The sequence below is a fragment of the Monopterus albus genome, unplaced genomic scaffold, assembly GCF_001952655.1.
Source record: "Monopterus albus unplaced genomic scaffold, M_albus_1.0 scaffold223.1, whole genome shotgun sequence".
NCBI classification, from domain to species: Eukaryota; Metazoa; Chordata; class Actinopteri; order Synbranchiformes; family Synbranchidae; genus Monopterus; species Monopterus albus.
The window spans coordinates 829,446-848,650 of record NW_018128103.1 but is presented as its reverse complement, the minus strand read 5'-3'; the positions used below and the strand labels follow the sequence as shown (position 1 = coordinate 848,650).

General features: G+C 42.1%; 1 protein-coding gene and 1 long non-coding RNA gene across 2 annotated transcripts in view; both read right to left on the bottom strand.

Moving 5' to 3' along the window:
- The window catches only part of LOC109971384 (uncharacterized), a 7,471-nt gene extending 4,357 nt beyond the window's left edge, over nt 1-3,114 (bottom strand). The window contains exons 1-2 of the long non-coding RNA XR_002276546.1: nt 3,101-3,114; nt 2,273-2,317 (exon numbers count right to left, since the gene is read on the bottom strand). This is a non-coding gene — a long non-coding RNA (uncharacterized LOC109971384). The remainder of the gene's footprint in view (nt 1-2,272; nt 2,318-3,100) is intronic.
- asph (aspartate beta-hydroxylase) overlaps nt 1-19,205 on the bottom strand; it is a 34,691-nt gene that overhangs the window by 2,907 nt on the left and 12,579 nt on the right. Inside the window, exons 5-10 of the mRNA XM_020619634.1 lie at nt 11,875-11,958; nt 11,030-11,110; nt 9,883-9,950; nt 9,090-9,161; nt 7,010-7,391; nt 3,101-3,145 (exon numbers count right to left, since the gene is read on the bottom strand). Of these exons, the coding sequence (XP_020475290.1) occupies nt 3,101-3,145; nt 7,010-7,391; nt 9,090-9,161; nt 9,883-9,950; nt 11,030-11,110; nt 11,875-11,958 (732 nt within the window). The remainder of the gene's footprint in view (nt 1-3,100; nt 3,146-7,009; nt 7,392-9,089; nt 9,162-9,882; nt 9,951-11,029; nt 11,111-11,874; nt 11,959-19,205) is intronic.

The window sequence follows — 19,205 nt, the reverse complement described above, 5'->3', positions numbered from 1 at the left end:
ATACATTTTCCCTCCTGCTGCTGCACTGTGACCAGAGGATGTGGAGAAAAATACAGGGCCTGAGATTACTGCATGTCCAGGAATGTTCCTGTACAGGGACTCGCTGTTTTACCTGACCGGGTCTAAGCTATGAGCAGCCAGCCAGTGAAGCCCCCGCGGTGGTTAGTGATCAGCTCATCAAAGCTGGACTCCCCCTGGAGCACAGTACCTGTTTGGACTGCTTGAGGCCAGTGTGTCTGCTGCATGTGATGTGTTGCTGGTTAACCAGCAGATTAACAATCCACGATGTTATTGTCGGTGCTACACTACCTGTTGGAATTAATTTCACTACTTTGTGACTGTATGTGGTCGTGTGGGGGAAGACACAGCAATCACCGGTTGAATTTACCGACCTTGGAGCTACTTGAAATGGAGCGATGTTTCCACTACTCAGTGGGACTTAACAGTAAGTTTAATAAACACGTTGCATGTCTGTTAATGTGTTGTTTCTGTAACATTAGAGAGAATTGTTGTATGGCTGAAGAAGGTACTATGTCTGCATTATGCCAGTTAAAATATGGGTTTTCTCAGTTACCCACTTTGTTTAGAATGTTACACATCTCTTCATCAGTACGTGTACTGTCATTTACCCTTGTATCTATGGAGGACAAGTTCAAATCAGTTAATGCCGTTCTGGTTCGTCCTGCTGTCCACTTTCAACACAACACCGGCAGCAGGAGGTGTGCACATTCATGAACTGTCCTCTTGTTTTTAGGAAGAGGCTCTAGACTATTTGGCGTTTTGAGGGGTGTAAAGCTAATCTAGAGGTATCCAAGATTAAACATTAAATGGCTGGAAACAAGCAAAATGAGCAGCCATGGGCTCTTTAAACACACAGTCACATTTTCATTCTGTCAACGTTGTTTCATTTATTGAAGTGTCCTGGTTCAGGAAAGCTGTTTGCATTAAACTGACTTTTCTGCATTGCTTTTACATGCATTTATATTTGGGCCACCCTAAATGTACTTTAGCCACCAAACTCTGGGACTTACTGACCCATGCAACCAGTGCTTAAAATATTAGCATCTATCCCTGTACAATGTAGAAAATATAGACACAAAAGATTAACTGCTGAATAAAAAGGTGTCCTGTTGCTTGACTGGTGCTGTTGATATGTACACATCAGCTGTGGTGTAGCTCCAGTGGCTGCATGTGCTACCAAGCAACACTTTAACAACTAGTTATAAATCCAGCTTAAGACAGCTACATTTTCTGTTAGAACAATATGCATCCACATTTAAACTTTCAGGTCATTTGTCTAAAAATCCATACTCTTTGTAAAGGTTCATACTGAAAAGACAGCAGGAGAGCCAGTCTCTTTAACTGGTTAAACTTCTGTCTCCACTGGCTCTCTGTTCACACTGTGTTTTAGTGCAGATGAACTTGCAGTTTAGTTACATATTTACACATTTTACGTTTCTGCTGTCAAACAATTTAACAGGCAGGAATGATCTGATGGTGGCTCATAACAGCTGTCACATTAGCAGGCGAAACAGAAAATAGATAATCAGATATCCACTGTGAACCATGAACATATGACAGGTGACAGAACCATCTTTGATACTACTCCTGCACCACACCGTGTTTCCAGGCATCAACTCATTTTCTGTAACCCACACTGCAACAAAAGGCCAGTGTTTTTTCACTTTTACTCATTCTCAACTACCCTGATTAAAATGTCGACTTGCCAAAACAAAGAGAAATGTCTTTTAGGATTTAGCTGGCCTTAGCCTTGTGGACAGATTAACCTCCACATCCTCATCTCTGCTACCTCCAAGAGGAAGAGATGGAGGTAGCAAAGATGAGGATGTTGAGGTTCTCTTTAGGAGGGACCAGGATGGACAGGATTAGGAATGAGCACATCAGAGGGACAGCTCAGGTCGGCTGTTTTGGGGACAAGGTCAGAGAGGCCAGATTGAGATGGTTTGGACATGTGCAGAGGAGGGATAGTGGTTATATTGGTAGAAGGATGTTGGAGATAGAGCTGCCAGGCAAGAGGTCAAGAGGAAGGCCAAAGAGGAGATATATGGATGTGCTAAAAGAGGACATGAAGTTAATTGGGGTGAGAGTAGAGGATGCCGAGGATAGAGTTAGGTGGAAACAGATGATTCGCTGTGTCGACCCCTAACGGGAACAGCTGAAAGAAGAAGCAGCAGCCTTGTGGAAAGATGCTAAGGTCATAACAGCTTAAGTACTGATTAAGAGCATGAGATTGGTTGTAAACAGTGTTTACCTGTGGGCTCCTCCTGAGTCTGTTCTTCTGTCTCAAACTCTGCTGCTGCAAAGAAAAACATATGCATGAATAAGCCGTTGCCCCCTCTAAATGCACACCAACACCCTTAAGGATTTTAGAGATCAACTGTGTGGCCTGGTATTGCTCATGTTGCAAAGGACGCAACCTCCTTATAGGGGACAAAGGGCAAGTTCCCATCATTACATTTTAGAGCGATGACTTGCACTACATCCATTGTTCACATCAGCGGCTTTAATGCTCAATTCTCAAATGTTTTTGCCAGATTCAGTCATTTTTCTGTTCACGATTCACATTCATGTCTGTAAATGACATGTATCCAACTCTGATCTGAACACTAGTGCTCCCCCATGCATATGCAGATTTAAATGAATATGAGCCACATGCACACAGTAATAACACCAACAACATTTCTGTGATGGTCAAATTGCACATTCCCATCCACCGCCCCCTGTCGCTGTTGTTGCTCTCGTCCATGTGTATTTTGACCAGTCTGTGAAAGGTTGACACTGAGTGACAACGATATACACGCATATGCACAGCGGTGAGACACTGGAAAAAAATACAAATTCCAATCGGGCCATTCGGGTTTAAATCAGATCTAGAACCACATATGCAAGTGAAAAAAAATCTATTTTGAGTCACTTTAGCATGTAGCCTGGACGTAGCTTTAGTCTAAAAGAGGAAGGATGAGGGTCAGGCATGTGGTGGTTGTGGTTAGGGTAAGTGTCCAGGAAATGAATATAAGTGAATGTAATTTCCCCTGAAGCAATGGAAACACAACATGTGTTTGTGTGTGTGAATACTTACCATCTTCTGGCATCTCCTCTTCCTCTTCTGCTACTTCTTCTGTCTCTGTGAATGTGGAAACAACAGGTGAAACTGGGGAAAACCACAACCAGCACCCGGACAATAAGCACAGGTGCCCCCTAGGGATGTGTGCTCTCCCCTCTGCTGTTTTCACTCTGCACCAATGACTGCATCTCGAAGAACCCCTCTGTCAAGCTCCTAAAGTTTGCTGATGATACAACGGTCATTGGTCTCATCCGAGACAATGACTAGTCAGCCTACAGATGGGAGGTTGAGCAGCTGGTCCTGTGGTGTAGCCGCAACAACCTGGAGCGGAACACGCTTAAAACAGTGGAGATGACAGTGGACTCTAGGAAGAGTCCCCCCCTTCCCCCATTTTACAGACTTCAGCGGACAGTCAGGACTGCAGAAAGAACCATTGGTGCCAGCCTGCCCTCCATGGATGACCTGTACACCTCACGGGTTAAAGGGAGGGCAGAGACTATTTCTGCAGACCCCTCACACCCTGGACACAATCTGTTTGAACTCCTCCCCTCTGGACGGCGTTACAGGTCACTGTGCACCAAGGCAACCAGGCACAGGGACAGTTTCTTCCCCCAGGCCGCCACTCTGATTAACACTTAACCCACGACAGTATGATTAGACAATAACCCTCAATACCTGTAAATATACAATGTACATATAAACCCGTTGAATCCAGACTAGACATGTGTGTGCGCGTGCACGTGCACGTGCATGTATACACAAACACAGGTCTCTATTTATAAGTACTTTACTCTTATTTTTTTATCTATTTTCCTAATGCACATTCCTTTGCTTGTTGATATGCACATACACATTGTCAGCCGATGTACCAGAGTCAAATTCCTTGTGTGTCCAACACACCTGGCCAGTAAAGCGGATTCTGATGCAACAGTGTGAACAACTGTAGCAGGAGCAGTTTAAACATTACTTTAGCACTGGTACATCAGGAATCATACTTGGGTCCTGAGCTCCAGTACGCCATGCTTACAGCTTGGTAGACAATGTATTAATAAGTAAGAATATTTTATTTTAACACTTCAGTATACAAGAGGAAATTCAATTTTAGCACACAACACAATGTGTACCAGGATTATAATATTTCCCATTTTCTAATTAGTTTTATTTTGATTATTTTTTGGATTCAATCTGAATTTGTTTAGTTTTATTTGGTGGTTTAATTAGTTTCAGTTAGTTTTGATTTCACAGACTCACCTCTGTTTGTATATTTTAGTTTCAGTTTAAGCGACTTTAGATTTAAAGTCCAAGGTGTGAAAAATAAGACATCATTATTTTAAGACTAAATGTAACTAACGTGTTATACCTTTGCTTCAGACTGGCAAAGCCTGTTAATACCCCAAGATCAAAATTTGATGGTTTGACCAATTTACTTCAGGGTAGTTTAGTCCTGTCTCTACACTCTACCGTACTGTTGTCTCCTCAGTGAGTGGGTGACAAATGTGAGGTAAACTAAGTAGGGCTTATGCGAGCCTGGTTAAAACACGCATACGTTCCCAGAATTTGGTCAGTCAGACCCTTTTCAGCCCGGCCAGATACAAAGTGTCACTTTACAGGCCTCTTCCTGTTCTTTGACCCTCTGAGTTGGACTTGACTTTATTAGTACAATCAATGTATTAATGTGTGAATTTGGGATCAGGTGCAGCAATAAATTCTTGCAAGTCACATAATCTGACTGACACACATTTCAATATAGAGATTCATGGCTGTTTTCCATGTTTTCCCATGTTTTGTATTCACTGGAGCAGGACATTTCTTTTCATCTTCTCTTTTTGAGCAGTGAGGACGTATTGCTAACGTTGCTAATGCTTTTTCTTTCTCACAGCATCTTTTTCCATGAACGCTGCATTTCTTTTGATGGCAACTGTGAAGATGAACTTCAAGATTTGTTGGGCTTTTCCCCTTTGATTTCTACGCCACAAATGTCGTTACCTGTAACGCCCTATGAATTTGCTTGTACCACTTTTGCTATTAAATTCTAAATTAAATTCATTAAATCGCCATCTAAAGCCTGTATGCCACAGTTACACAGAATTTGAGTCACCCATCATCTTGAATTAAAGAATGTACAGAAAGATAATTAGTGATGCGATTTATCGGCCATGCATCGGTATCGGCCAATATTCACCTTGTTGACTGACATCAGCCTATCTGCAAATATGATGATCATTCACTGATGGTAGTGGCCGATGTTTGTCTCCCACATCTCATCAAGCTTGCTCTGGCTAAATGTGTTGTTATTTGCAGTTTGGCTCAGACAACAGTGGCCTAGTCAGTTGCACGTTCGGGACCGATCCACTAGGTGGTACTATAGTATAATACCACCCAGAGCAGCATTTTCTGTGGCGATTTGTGCATGTGTGGTTTGTTTTCAAATGACAGTGAAAGAAAATGTTGGCCGTGTGGGAGTATTTCACTGTCTCAGAAAACAATTATCGATATGCAGCCTGTAAGACAGGGGCCGGTGACATTTCAAGAGGAAGTACTATAAACAAAAATTTTAACACATCAGGTCTCCTAGCCCATTTGAAAAGCAGACATAACAACTATTACCTCAAAGTCGACAAAAAATGGTGAGACCGACTGGCCACCAAGAAATGACAGAGCACCACCAGTAAGACTCAGATGATGACCACAGCATTTCAGATCCCCACAGACAGCGCCGAAGCTAAAAGGGATCACTAATAAGGTTGATGGAGTTCACCGCATTAAATCAGCAAGCTTTCTCCCTTGTGGAGTCGCAGGCTTTGAAAGTCTGATAGACAATATGGAGCCCTGATACACACTGCCCGGCTGTTTGTCTCCCTGAACTCTACAACGCTGTGGCCACACACATTCATGACCTACTGGCTGGTGACATCCCTGCCTTCAGCTTTATAACTGATGTATGGTGTTTGGATGCTAGTCCTGCGACTATGCTGCACCTCAGCACAGTGCACTGACAAAGAGTTTAGCTTGATAAATGCAGTGTTACACTCCAGGAGTGTAAAAATCACGCAGATGGATGCTGTCATTAGAGGTAATGTCAGAAATACTGCAAAAGCTGTAACGGACATTGGCCTGACTAGTATTGGTTGCAAGGGACACACCACTGGCAAAGCACCAGGGAGTGCAAGCAGTGTGGCTGCCATGCCAGGTGGGGGCCCAGGCAGGCTCTCAGGACCATGTGAATGTAACATGTACTGTACAGCAATGCTAAGTCAGCTGAATGACTAATTATGTGCTACCATTAACGTTATTGCTATTTTACCTCCTCATAGGTTTTAGCTGCATTTGCACCACCCACGATGATGCAAAGTAAACACATCCCCCCCCCCCCCCGCATTCACCAGTGTAGAACTTCAGGTAGTTTTGGAAAAATGTAAGTGTGTTCATTCAGAATGCTGTAGATAAATGCAAGAGTGGTGCTCAAAGAGAAGGCAGATGCAAGATTTGAAGTATGAAGTTTCAAAACTGATTAAACTGGATTATTTTTTGGCCTGTTCTGCATCACTGTCAGCAAATGTGGGCAAAGATGAGCTAAAAACACAGAGGATGCTCTGGCAGCACAGCGCTCCCTCCCTTCACTACCACGGAGCTGTAGACCAGACTTTTCCACATTTGGACATTATAAAACCAAGAACCTTTAAGAGCAGACGCAGAGATATCCACATTTTTTCCTTCCTTATCAGAACCTAGTGTCTCAGTTACCCACTGCCAATAATAAATTATGACAGAATCTTTTATGACCCTGTTTGTCAAGATGCACAATGCACATACAGTATTTCTAGAAATGTTAAACCACTACTTTTAGTTGTTGGGATCAAAGTCAACAACCAAACAACCCTGGTACAGTATACCTGGTCTTTATCTATATCTTTTCCTTCTTACCTGGAACTGATTGCTCCTCTTCTTCTGCGTCCGCAGCCTCCTCCACTACTTCTTCTGTGGAAGCTAAGTCCTCTTCAGCAGTTTCCTCAACATCTTCTTCTAAAAGAGCTGCATCTTCTTCTTCTGTCACCTCGATCTCATCGGAGGGCTCCTCTGCCTCCTCGTCTTCAATGGTTGATTCCCCCTCTCCAATGGGTGCCTCATCAGGTTCCTCTGAATAAGCTGCCTCCTCTTCTTCTACATCTTCTTCTGTAGGTGCACTCTCCTCCTCTTCAGTGTCAGCCAGCCCCTCAGCAGCCTCTTCCTGGGTTTCCTCCACCTCTTCAGCTGCTGCCTCTTCTGCGGGATCATCTGACACCTCCTCCTCCTCAATTGGAGCAGCCTATAGAAAGCAACAATGTCAGCCAAAGCTTAGAAAAGGGTGGGACCTTCATAAGTCCCTTTTAAACTGCCCACTCGATGTGGGGGGGGGGTCAAAGTTGACCCTCCACAATACCACAGTGAGAAGCAGTCTTTTTGCTAGGGTGAGACTGCACCAGCTCCTGTATAAATGGCACAAGATGGAATGGAGGGCTTGAGGTCCGCAAGAAAGAGAGCGAAAGAGGGAGAGCAGCGTCGGCGAGAACGAGCTGAACCAGGAAATTAAAACCTTATCGTGTGATTGTTTCACTGTGGCTACGTTCTACAGCAAGAATAAACACAGTCACACCTCAGCACAACCCTGTGGGAAGGATCTGGTGTGAATGCAGCCAAAATGCACACTTCTTCCTGTTCGGCTACACCGTGTGTGTGTGTGTGTGTAGCCCTGCCCTTAAACACACACACACACAGACCTGTAACTGAAAATGAACACAGGAGCAGCTGCGTAGAAGGTTTAAATCAAAAATGTTGCCTTGAAGACGAGTCAGACTATCAGCAGTTTTCCACGATCTCTGTGTAAATACTATTTGTTTTTGTTTTACCAATCTAAAGTAAATGGCATGGTCATTTCAACACAAACGACAAAAGGAGTGTGATTCTGCCTTTAAGGGGAATATTTCTACCTGTTGTATTGTCCCTGTACAGTTAATATGGTCAAAGTGTATATTCAGGTCTGTACGTGAAAATAATCTAAATTTGTATATTCAAAATCTGACACTCAAAATTTGATGTGTATGCTCTTAAATGTTTTGACACCAACATACTATCATAGTGTACTGTGTGGTCCAGTTATTTAAGCAGAGCTTTGGAAAAAGGAGAACGACATTTAACTACTGACCAATCAGTGTCCTTGGAGCCGCTACAGCCAACACAGCTGGCTCTGTTGTTTAGTCAGTCATGACAGTCGGTAGCTATCATTCAAATGTCCATTTTGCTTAATTTGTTTATTTTACAGGCTCAGTGCACAATGCATTTATTGTACCAGGTAGAGCTAAAGGCTAATTGCGGTCCCTCAACGAAAATGCACAGGTTTTAAAATAATCAGATAAACGATTGCACTAAATTAAATACTTCAGACTTTAAATAACAAACAAGAACTAAAGACAATTCCAACACACTCTTCAATAGAAGCCATTTCCAGTTAGACCCTTAATATTAATGCTGGCCACATCAGCAACTGCCAGTCTGAGTATCCTTCAGCCACATTTTCAAACTGAACACGAAGGTCTTAAAAGTACTGCACTCTGATACTCAGTGGTAAAGAATTCCACCCGCAGCTGCTTTGACTGAAAAGGAGTTTTGACCCGTTTAGTTGACACCCTGTTGACTGAACTTTGTCATTCTTTTCCACTTATCTGTTTCCACACATCAGCTGTCTTTAGTGGAGTTTAGACCTGGCAACATCAGCCTATGATGAAGTCCACAGATGGGCCGACCTCCCACCTTCTCTACCGATCCCACAGTTGAGACTCATGAGTCGTTTTTTTTTTTTTTTTAGGCGGAACGGACAAAACGTAAAGATTTTGCAATGAACACATTCTTTAATATATTTCCAAAGTTCGTCTCTTAATTATGCCTAACACTGCTGAGTAAAATGAAGTATTTCAGTCTACATAGCTAAATGTGCAGTTACAAAGCAGCAATGACCAAAACCACATACCTCCTCCACTGGGGCGTCCTCTTCCACAACAGGAGGCTCCTCCTCCAGCACCACTGGATCGCTCTCAATCACCTGAAGAGGAAAATACACCACCCAAATGTCATCAGTGGATTCACATTTGTGTCTGGTACATTTCAGAACTACTACACTACATATTAAACCGATCCAGCTGTCTGTGGACATGTGAATTCACAAATTAAACTTGCAGCAATACAGTAAGTGTCCACAAATGTCTGCACTTGGACACCGACCTGCTGGTGGGTTTATAATATTTAAATGATGAGAGTAGGACAGCGTTCCACTAACTATTTACTGTATTCTTACAGTACACAGACTCTTCAGCGTGCAAGCCAGCAACAGTACTACTACAGCCACAGGTGAGCTAAGTAACACAGTCAACCACAGTAACGTGTTGACTTCTGAATCACATGATCACCAACAAACACTAGGCAGGACAAAGACATGTGTTTCTGCTAATTAGCACACAAGTTCAGGACATCTTGTTCCACTAAGACATAAAATGTCTCTACTGATGAGATTATTTACTGGTGGACAAAAGGTGCTTTTGATTTTAAAAGCCTATACAGTATTTAGAACCCAGCTGTGACTGTGGTTAAAGGACACAGCTGCCCTTACTGCATCTTTAAACCTAATGTGTGTGGAAAACTTAAATAGTGTTACTCAGCTTTAGTTGTAAAGGAGTCTACTGGTCTAGAGGGCACAAATGGCAAAACTTTACACTGTCACTTAACTGTTTACACAACTGTTAATAATCAACCCAGGCTGTACAAACCTCAAGAGTCTCCTCAGGTTCAGGCTCTGGCTCTGGTTCATCCTCAGCTGCTATCTCAGGTTCAGGCTCTAAAGAGAACAAGCAGAGAGTTGTACAGATCATCATTCACTCACACGTAGGCAATTCACACCAAGCCTTGCTCAGAGCAGAGCACTGTTGGTATCATTTTATGACGGCCTTGAAGCAAAGATGCTTGGATTTTGCTTAACATCACTGAAACCAAACATGAAACTGGAGGCAAACATTCGCCCCTCCCCCCTTAATCAATCTGCAATTGAACTGGGTAAATTACAACTACATTATATCAATAAAATTATAGAAATATAGTTTATGTACAGGTATTTCATGCGTTACAAATCCTCACACTTAACCTCTGCTTACTACATCATTCTTGTTGTAGTGTTCCTGTCTTTAATGCTCCACACTGTTGGTGATTTAATAAACCCCAGGAAATATTTTATGTTTTGTTTTATTCACTACCCAATACAAAAAAAACCAGGGTCCAAAACAAACCATGGGTTTGGTGAACCATTACACCCCTACAAATGACAGAACAGTCACTACTCAGACAGAAATAGTCCAAACACTAGTGTTTTCAACTCATCTACTGCCTTCTATCCAAACTATGCTTTCAATATCAGGATGCCATTGCATATACAGTACTGGATTGTATCTAGTAGGGATGTGCATCAATAATCAAGTAATCGAACACTGAAAGAAACATCTGACAATTTGAGGCATTTATTTACATTGTAGAGAATCAGTACTATGTTTATGACACAGTTTCTGTCTTTGAGCCACACACCCAGTTTCTGTGGAGCACAGGCAGGAAATGTGTTGGCAGGGGGGAAAAAACCACGTGTGGCATTATTTTACTCAATTGGACAACAAAGCTGAGTAGTCATTATGCAGAATGAAGCTATCATTTAACAGCTCTATCAGCACAACAAGGAGTTGTATACACACATATGTGTGTGTGTGTGTGCGCGCGCGAGTGTGAGAGAGGGAGAGAGAGAGAGGGAGAGGGAGAGGGAGAGAGCTAGTTTCAGCTGAAAAAAGAAGGAGACAGAGCAACAACAATAAAAGTTTATGGATTTGCTGCACCGAAGGAACACACACAGACACACACACACACACACACACGTACCTGGTGGTGGTGCACTAGTGTCCTTTGCTACAGCAGCCTCAATCACATCTTCCACAGGTACAGGGTCAGGCTCAACAGCAGCTAAGGACAAAGGGGGATGGTGTTGATGGTAAAATGCATGAAACACTGATGAACAAACTCTACCCAGTGATCTAAACTCACAGTTTGATTTCTTAAACTGGTATTATCTCTGGCTACTAGATGTGAGGCCATGGAAGTCCAGTGAACCGTGTGTGGATTCTACTCAACCGTTCTGTTCCTGTTGAGAAGCTAACACTAGCTAGCAGCTGTCTGCAGATATCAGGCTGATGTCAGACAGCACAGATGAATCAGTGACTGTGCTCAAACTGACCATTAAAGTGGATGTCTGGACTGAAGCGTCTGTCGCTGTATGGGACAGGATAGTGTCCAAATCAGAGCAAATATCCAGCCTTACTTGTTGGTTAGTCACACATTTGCATAATGAGGGTGAGTGAAGACATTTGACAGGTTCACGAATTAGGTGCAGCTCGTTGTTCAGGTGCAACTGCTCAGTAGAACCATGAAGTGATGAACAAATCTCCTCCTACATCAAATAGTGCTTCCTGTTTTAATCAAATTACATGTTTAATCAAATAGTCAGATTATCAAAATAAACTTACATGTCTAAGTTTTACTCCACCATCTGAGATATGTTTACAGTACACAGTTTGTGAAATGAAGGCTTTTGGTATCCAGGTGATTTTAAGGACTCCAAAGTACTGTGAGGAGCCGCCACCACATTAAACCCATGTTCCCTCTTTCCTCATCATCTATAAACATGGTCTAGCACCGACACTAGTGTATATACTGAACATGCACTTTACCTTCTGGTGCACGTTCAGGTTCAGGAGACTCTCCAGTGGCTTCTTCGCTACGGGAAGTGACGACAACAGCTTTCTCTTTCAACCCTACATGAGATGATGTACATGGTGATGACAGGAAATGTTTATGTGTGCCAACACAGTACATGTACTGTGTACACCATATGTATATGTGTTTCTACCGTTTCCTTACAACCTGTACAGGACCTTGTCAGTAACAGTCTGTACATCAGATGGGTATTATACGTTGGCAATATCATTCACATAAAACTGATCAAACCATCTGAAAGGCACGGGTTTTCTTTTGCTGACTGAGGTTTGGTCTGATATTAAGACAGCTTTAAAAGTATAAGTCTAAATTCGATGTGGTCTAAAAACAAAGAATCAGTCTATAATTTCCATTTCTGCACTGCTTCCTAACAGTTCACAGACAGGACTTGCTTTCACTTAAAAAGAGAGAGAGAGAGACACACACACACACACAAATGAATGCCAAATCTGACAAAAAAAATTATAGTGGGACACAAAATTCCCTGCACTTATAAAAACACATTTTGTCAGTTTCTGTTGAGAAACCGACGTTAGATATGTTATATATTTGTTTCTATTGAACCTAGTCAAAAGTAAGCATGATCACAAAAGTAGAGTATCTGCAGCAGTACCTTGCAGTGCTCCATCTGTGCCCTGCAAATGTAAGCCTACCCTTTTCCATTTCTCCCATCCATCCCAGCCTTCCCTCATCCACTGGTTGTGACCCCTCGAGACTCTTCCTTTGGTTAGTAGCATGGAAGTGACTTGTTACCTAGCTTCCACCAGAACATGGTCAAAAGTAATGACATAATATATTTAATTCACCAAAACCTACCCTGTGACTGTTTTAGCAGAGCAACTGTTGCTGATGTCAGGCCTCTAATACTTAGCTACAGCCATGTTACCACATTTTCATGTTATGTTAAAAGTCTCATCTGTACATTGCTTTTAATATTAGAAAACAACATTAAAGAGATCATAAATCAGGTGACGAGCACTATAAGTCGATGTGAAATGTGGGCCACTTAATAACCGCTGACCTGTACACAGGGCTGGGTATCATTTAAAAATAGTACTTTGATTCATTAAGTGCAGAAATAAGCATTTTAAACAAATCTTTTACCCATATTTGACCAAAGCCATCTGAGTAAAACAAGTTTAACAACCAACACTATCATGAATTTAACTGGACATTTGATTCCAGCAGGACTTGGTTTTTGAAACTTGATGCAACAAACACAGTTTGGTGAGAGCCAATGGAACCGTCAGTGTTGTGGCCGTGTATCAAACACTTCCTAGGAGATGAATATATTCCAATGAAACCTTAACACCTCTGACATCATTTCTTGTCCACTCTGTCAGATTTGTTCCCTTTGCTTTTCTTTAGTCTTTGGCAGACTCCTTCCTCCTCCCCCTGTTCTCCTCCTGTGCTTTCTCTTCTTTCTTCCCTCCTTTCTTTAGTTTCTTCTCCCCCTCATTCTCACCCTTGCTCTCGTTTGCATTTCTCATCTGGTTGTTTTGCCTTTTCCTCCCATAGTTTCTCCATAGCCTTCTTCACATCTTCTCTCCTTCTTCCTTCAGGCTAGCAGCCACTCTCTCTTTTACTCTGACTGTTCTGTCCTTCCTGCCCAGCTCAATCTCCTCCTCCTCCCTGGCCAGAAGCTGTCTGACATCAGCCAGAGCCAACTTAGCAAGCTTCTTGGCCTCTACACGTTCATGGATGATGGCCAGCTGCTGCTTTAAAGCCTCCTGAAGCTTCCAGGCCAAGTCCTTTGTTGGAGAGGTTTCTAGGATGGATGATCAACACTACTGTTACTGAAGACAAGATGGCGCCGCTGTACCTGGCCTGTTTAGGTAATTGTTTTAGTAGTGTTTTTCCATTTGTGTACACATGTTCTGTTGTGAAGCACTCTGTGCTCCTTTGGAGTTGTAAAGTGCTATATAAATAAACTATTACTGTTTAATGTTCCAGTGCCCATAAAACAGGTTATGTGATAAAAACCATGCTGTGTTATGAGACATCACCACACATCAAGCAAATTATGCACAGGGATGAAATAAGGACTACATTTACAGTATATGCAGCAAGGCCAGGTCCATGCCATACTACTCTTTTGTTCTCCTTCATGCTGTGTGAATGCTGTTTACAATGTTGGCATATTATACTTAATTTAAACTGCTGTAAACCAGCATAAAACAGGATTTACACCGGTTTATCCACAATAAAACAGGATTTACACCGGTTTATCCAAGACCCCTCCACAGACATTTTAAGGCATATAACATATTCTGTTGTAAACAAATAGTGTCTAGGTTTTTCTACAAAATAAGTTCAATAAGCTGAAGACATGATTAGTCTTTTCCTTTGTGAATTTCAAGATTCATGAATATTCAAATAGATGCAAAGGAGCCAAGACATCATGCACTGCCCACCACCGTGGCTTTTCCCGGGTGGACCAGTAAAATCAGTGTCTATTAAGGTATGATGGTAAGAGGGGGTATGTCTGAACTTCATTCAGACACCGACTACGACCAATAGTCTGTTGTTCACCAAAATCAGCAGTTGGCAGATGTTTCAGAATGGCAAATGTGGTTAGTATCTTTTTTTTGTCCAACATTAACTGTTAGCTTGTAACTGGTTGTTACATAAACTATAGATAAAGATGGACAATTTGACAGCTCCCGGAAGTAAAGCCACTGCAAGCCAACCGCCCCCAGTGGCTGGTTGCAGTACAGGTCACAAACCCTGCCCCTACATGTTAGTGGATCGGACATGAGCCAAAATAAAACTCAAAGTAGAAATTAATTACATTTTTTTGGTAGATATTATCATGCTGATCTGTGACAACTAAAAGGGATCTGAAGGGTTTAAATTAGTTTAACAAACACATTCAATTATAAACCTACAATGAATTGTGAGTTCAGATGTCATTCACAGCAGCATGCTGATACCTTTCTTAGCTCCTCTCCTGACAGGCTTTTCATCTGATATAAGAACAAGACAGGAGTTACAACTCTTACATGCAATATTCGTCATCATATACCATGAAGTGATCAGTCAGTTTACACAAGTCAATTACAACCATCTGACATCAGCTGTACACGCCAGTTACATAGTTCCTGAACCATCAGGTCCACTAGAAATCCTGCATGAAGCTAAACTGCTGCATGAAACCTCAGCTGAAACGAGCCAAACTGATGTTTTGCAGCAGACACACATCGTGGCTATCAACAAGAAACTAAGGGAGGGATTTCAGTACATTAAGAGCAAGGGCTGAGCCTCAGTTAGATGACCGAGCTCTCTGATCCCTCAGACGGCACCGCATCAAGAATCATCACTCTTCTATAAGTGATATAACCACATGGGCTCAGGATGACTTTGGCTCACCTGTGTCAGGCACTACAATATGTAGTTACATCCTTAAATGCTGCTTAAAACTGTACTGTGCCAAAAGGAAGCCCTATGTCAACAGTGTCCAGAAGCTCTGGGCTCAGAGGCATCTGGGATGGACCATCACACAGTAGAAACGTGTACTGTGGTCAGACAAATCAACATTTCAGGCCTTTTCTGGAAGGAATGGACGCCGTGTGCTCTGGACCAAAGACAAAAAGGACAATCCAGACTGTTCCCAGCTACAAGTCCAAAGGCCAGGATCTGTCATGGTCTGGGGTTGTGTCAGTGCCCTTGGCAAAGGGAACTTACACTTCTGTGATGGCTCCATGATGAACAATACACAAAGATGCTGGAGCAACACATGCTGCCTTCAAGATGACATCTTTTCCAGGGACTTCCAGGCATATTTCAACAAGACAATGCAAAACCTCATCCTGCCACATTACCAAGGCCTGGCTGTGGAGGGAAAGGGTGTGAGTGCTGAACTGGCCTGTCTGCAGTCCCCACCTGTCCCCAGTAGAGAACATGTGGTGCATTTTGAAACGCAACAAAGACCCAGGACTGTTGTGGACCTTAAGACTTGTTTACAGGAAGAATGGGACAAAATGACACCTGACACACTGAATCACCTGGTGTCCTCAGTCCCTAAACGAAAATCATTGTGACAGGGGGCAACACTTTATATCAAATGCAAAGCAAGTTAACCTTTAGCTCCATGCAAGATGCTGGGACTTCAGAATGGGGGAAACGTTAGTTCACAGCAGTTATTATCGGTCTTCTTAAGACTCTGTGTCTGAGTGATGATAATGATAATATCACTATCCCCTTGTTTACAGAGTGGGTATGCTACTGGTTCCTTGTCCTCATCACCAGAAAGTGCATAGTGTTGCCAATTCTATTTGATATCTTCAATACAATACAACAAATTAAATATTTCAGTTTGCATACCAGTACTTTCAGAACATTTTAAGTAAATTTATAATATACAGTACGTTTTCACAGATTTCTGGGAAAGTTATCCCTTTCTTTGAACCATTTTGACAGGTAAACAGTAAACTTACGGTACATTTTAGAAATCAACAAATGGAAGAACAAAACCATGAGAAATTTTACACTGTTATAGCAGATGTACAAAAATACCATGAAGTGCAATATAGTGTTCTGCCCTTTTGTTAAAAGGCTTTAGATTAAGAATGTTAAAGGTTCATAATAACTCAGTTCATATTCCATTATCATATTTCATAATTCATTTGTTGAAATTCATGTTACAAAAAAAGGGAGGCAATCAGCTAAAATCACCTTGTATGCAGACAGCATTAGTTTATCTGTGCTTTATTGTGAAGGCTTAGTCACTGCTATGCATTATGGGCAGAAGAAGTACACATAACAAAAGATCGCTGAAAGTATTGCTAATCAATATACTTGTAGAGATAACACTCTATTCATGTACAATGTCTCGTGTTGGTGCCTGCCATTTCCTGCAGTGTAATTATTCTTCCAATTGAGAGTTAATGGCTGTTTTTCTATTTCTTCTGTTTATGTATTTCAGTTTCACTCATAATTTTCACCTGCCTTGAGAAAACCATCAATAAAGGAGCAAGGCACTCAGTTCCTGGCTCATGAAAATCGAGTTTGGCTCGCTGTTGACCTGCATTCACACACTGGGCGTGTAAAACACATAGTGGGAACAGTATATAGAGCAACTCAAGGCAAAAAAATATGAGAGCTAGTCCTGCCTGATTACTAAACGTTAACTCCATCTGTTGTAAAGCAATACATTCAATAAGCTGGCTGACACTAAACAATTAGTTACAGACCTGGCATTTGAAGGCTTTAGACGGTGGGCTAGTCTGAACCTGTAAAATGGCTGGAAATGGAAGCAAGAGTCAACGATATGCTCTGTCCCGGTAGCCCACTGAGCAGTGATGCACTCGGCTCTCACTTCTTCTTCTTTTGTGCTCTTCACGTTCTCCATGTTCACTTGTTTTATGTGGCATTCGTGTGGACAGCAAAGTAAGAATTTCACTGTACAGGGAAACATGTTTCCTAACTGTGCATATGACAATTAAACAGACACTTGAAATGTTGGCTAAGCAAGCTGTTGTTCATATGTACACCAAACCAGATCTACAGTAAATCAGAGGCCACATTTTCAAAAGCGCATCTGATTTTCTGGTGGCTTATGTCAGTACAGGAAAGACAACCACAGAAAAGTCCGATTTTAGATAGGATGAATTTAGTCTGGTTACTGCCAGAAACTGGTGAAAGCGCTGGTATCTGAAGTTGTTGCAGAGCCAAGGACAGCCAGTTGTAAATCCAATATTAGACAGTAGGACTGACTAATACATTCAGGTCATTAGGAGGTGGTGTGATTTTGAGGCAAGAATGATCATCAAGCTGATTATACATTGACCTCACAAGAGAAGGCTCTCTCACCAGTAACTTCAAGTAGCTGTGGAGCTCTGTATTTCCTGTACTGAGTGTTTGTTTTGTACAGTCATTCATTCTCTTGACAAGCCAAACCTGGGAGTCACTCCACCCCAGAGCAGGACTAGCCTGTTTCAAGGATACATCCATCCATTCACTGACAGCCACTAAGTTCACTGCAAATTTGTTGACAGAATACACACCCACTATCACATGCACAATAAAACACACCTGCAGTTGGTTTCTGTTGTCCAAGCTTGTAACAGCAAATAAACCAGACAAGCCTCCTCTCTCCATTACTTGTCTCAGTTTCAGGCCTCATGGCTGTCAGTGTAAGATATTTGTATTAATCAAGTTTAAAAGGCACATGCAAAGGATGGTGCACATACAGTAATAAATGCTGCTGAGCAGGGGAAGAGCACGGGATAACAACAGACACTATGAAGCTTAACTCCCGCACAATGTACACAAGAACCAGAAGGATGGGAAGTGCCAATGTGGCTTAAAGTATGCTCATGAAATATAAAAAGGCCAATCTACAAGCCATCAGTGCCATCTGAAGACGATGCAGTTAAGACACTGCGTCCCTATTTATTTATATGCAATCTGTATTCAGATATGCAGCCTGGTTAATGTCACCTGAATGAATGACATTGGAATCAGTCTTCTTATCCAAGTCTTAGTAGGAAAACAAGCAGACATAATTTCTCCAAAATGTCTAAACTTTTCGTCTAGGAAGGTAATCAGTACCACTGGAGATGCCCGCAAACACAGCTGACTTTGAGAGGTGCGGTCCACCCACCAGGTCAGCTGGGGCTCGAACCTGGAACCTTCTTGCTGTGATGCGACAGTGCTAACCACTGTTCCACCCTGGCTGGCAACCTCTAAACTACAAAACTAGTGCCAGTCACAACTGTTACCATCTTGTACATCGCAACAGTCCTCGAAGTCTAACCATGCTCCTGTGTGGGCGTTTCTTATAATTCCTTTTCTGAGGAAGCTGTTTTTAGCTTTTTGACATGCAGCTTAGACAGCAGGAAGAAGAGCAATTAAGTGACTGAGAGAGACTCTGTGTGGGCCTCTCAACAGAATTCCAATTTCAATGCATCTTGGGTCCATTTACACCTACATCAAAATTTCCCCTTATCCAGATACACACTGCAGGTCAAAATGAGATCCAACACAAAACCTCAGAACCTTAGAGTCCAAAGATCCAGAGTAAATGTAAAGATCAGTACCATGCAACAACAGGAAAACAAATGTCAAAGGACAACTGGTTGAGCAGCTGTCCAAGTGCAAATCGTCTTTGCATTTTATGTTGTTTAGTATTTCTAGCTGTTGGTAACACATCTGTGTAGAAAATAACACATTAATAGGTTATTTAAAAAGGTTTAAGGGCAGGCTTATAAAAGTGTTCCTGAGTATCGTGTCAACATCACAGCAGAGAAATTGACATCATAGAAAACTCCTTCAGCAGGCTTTC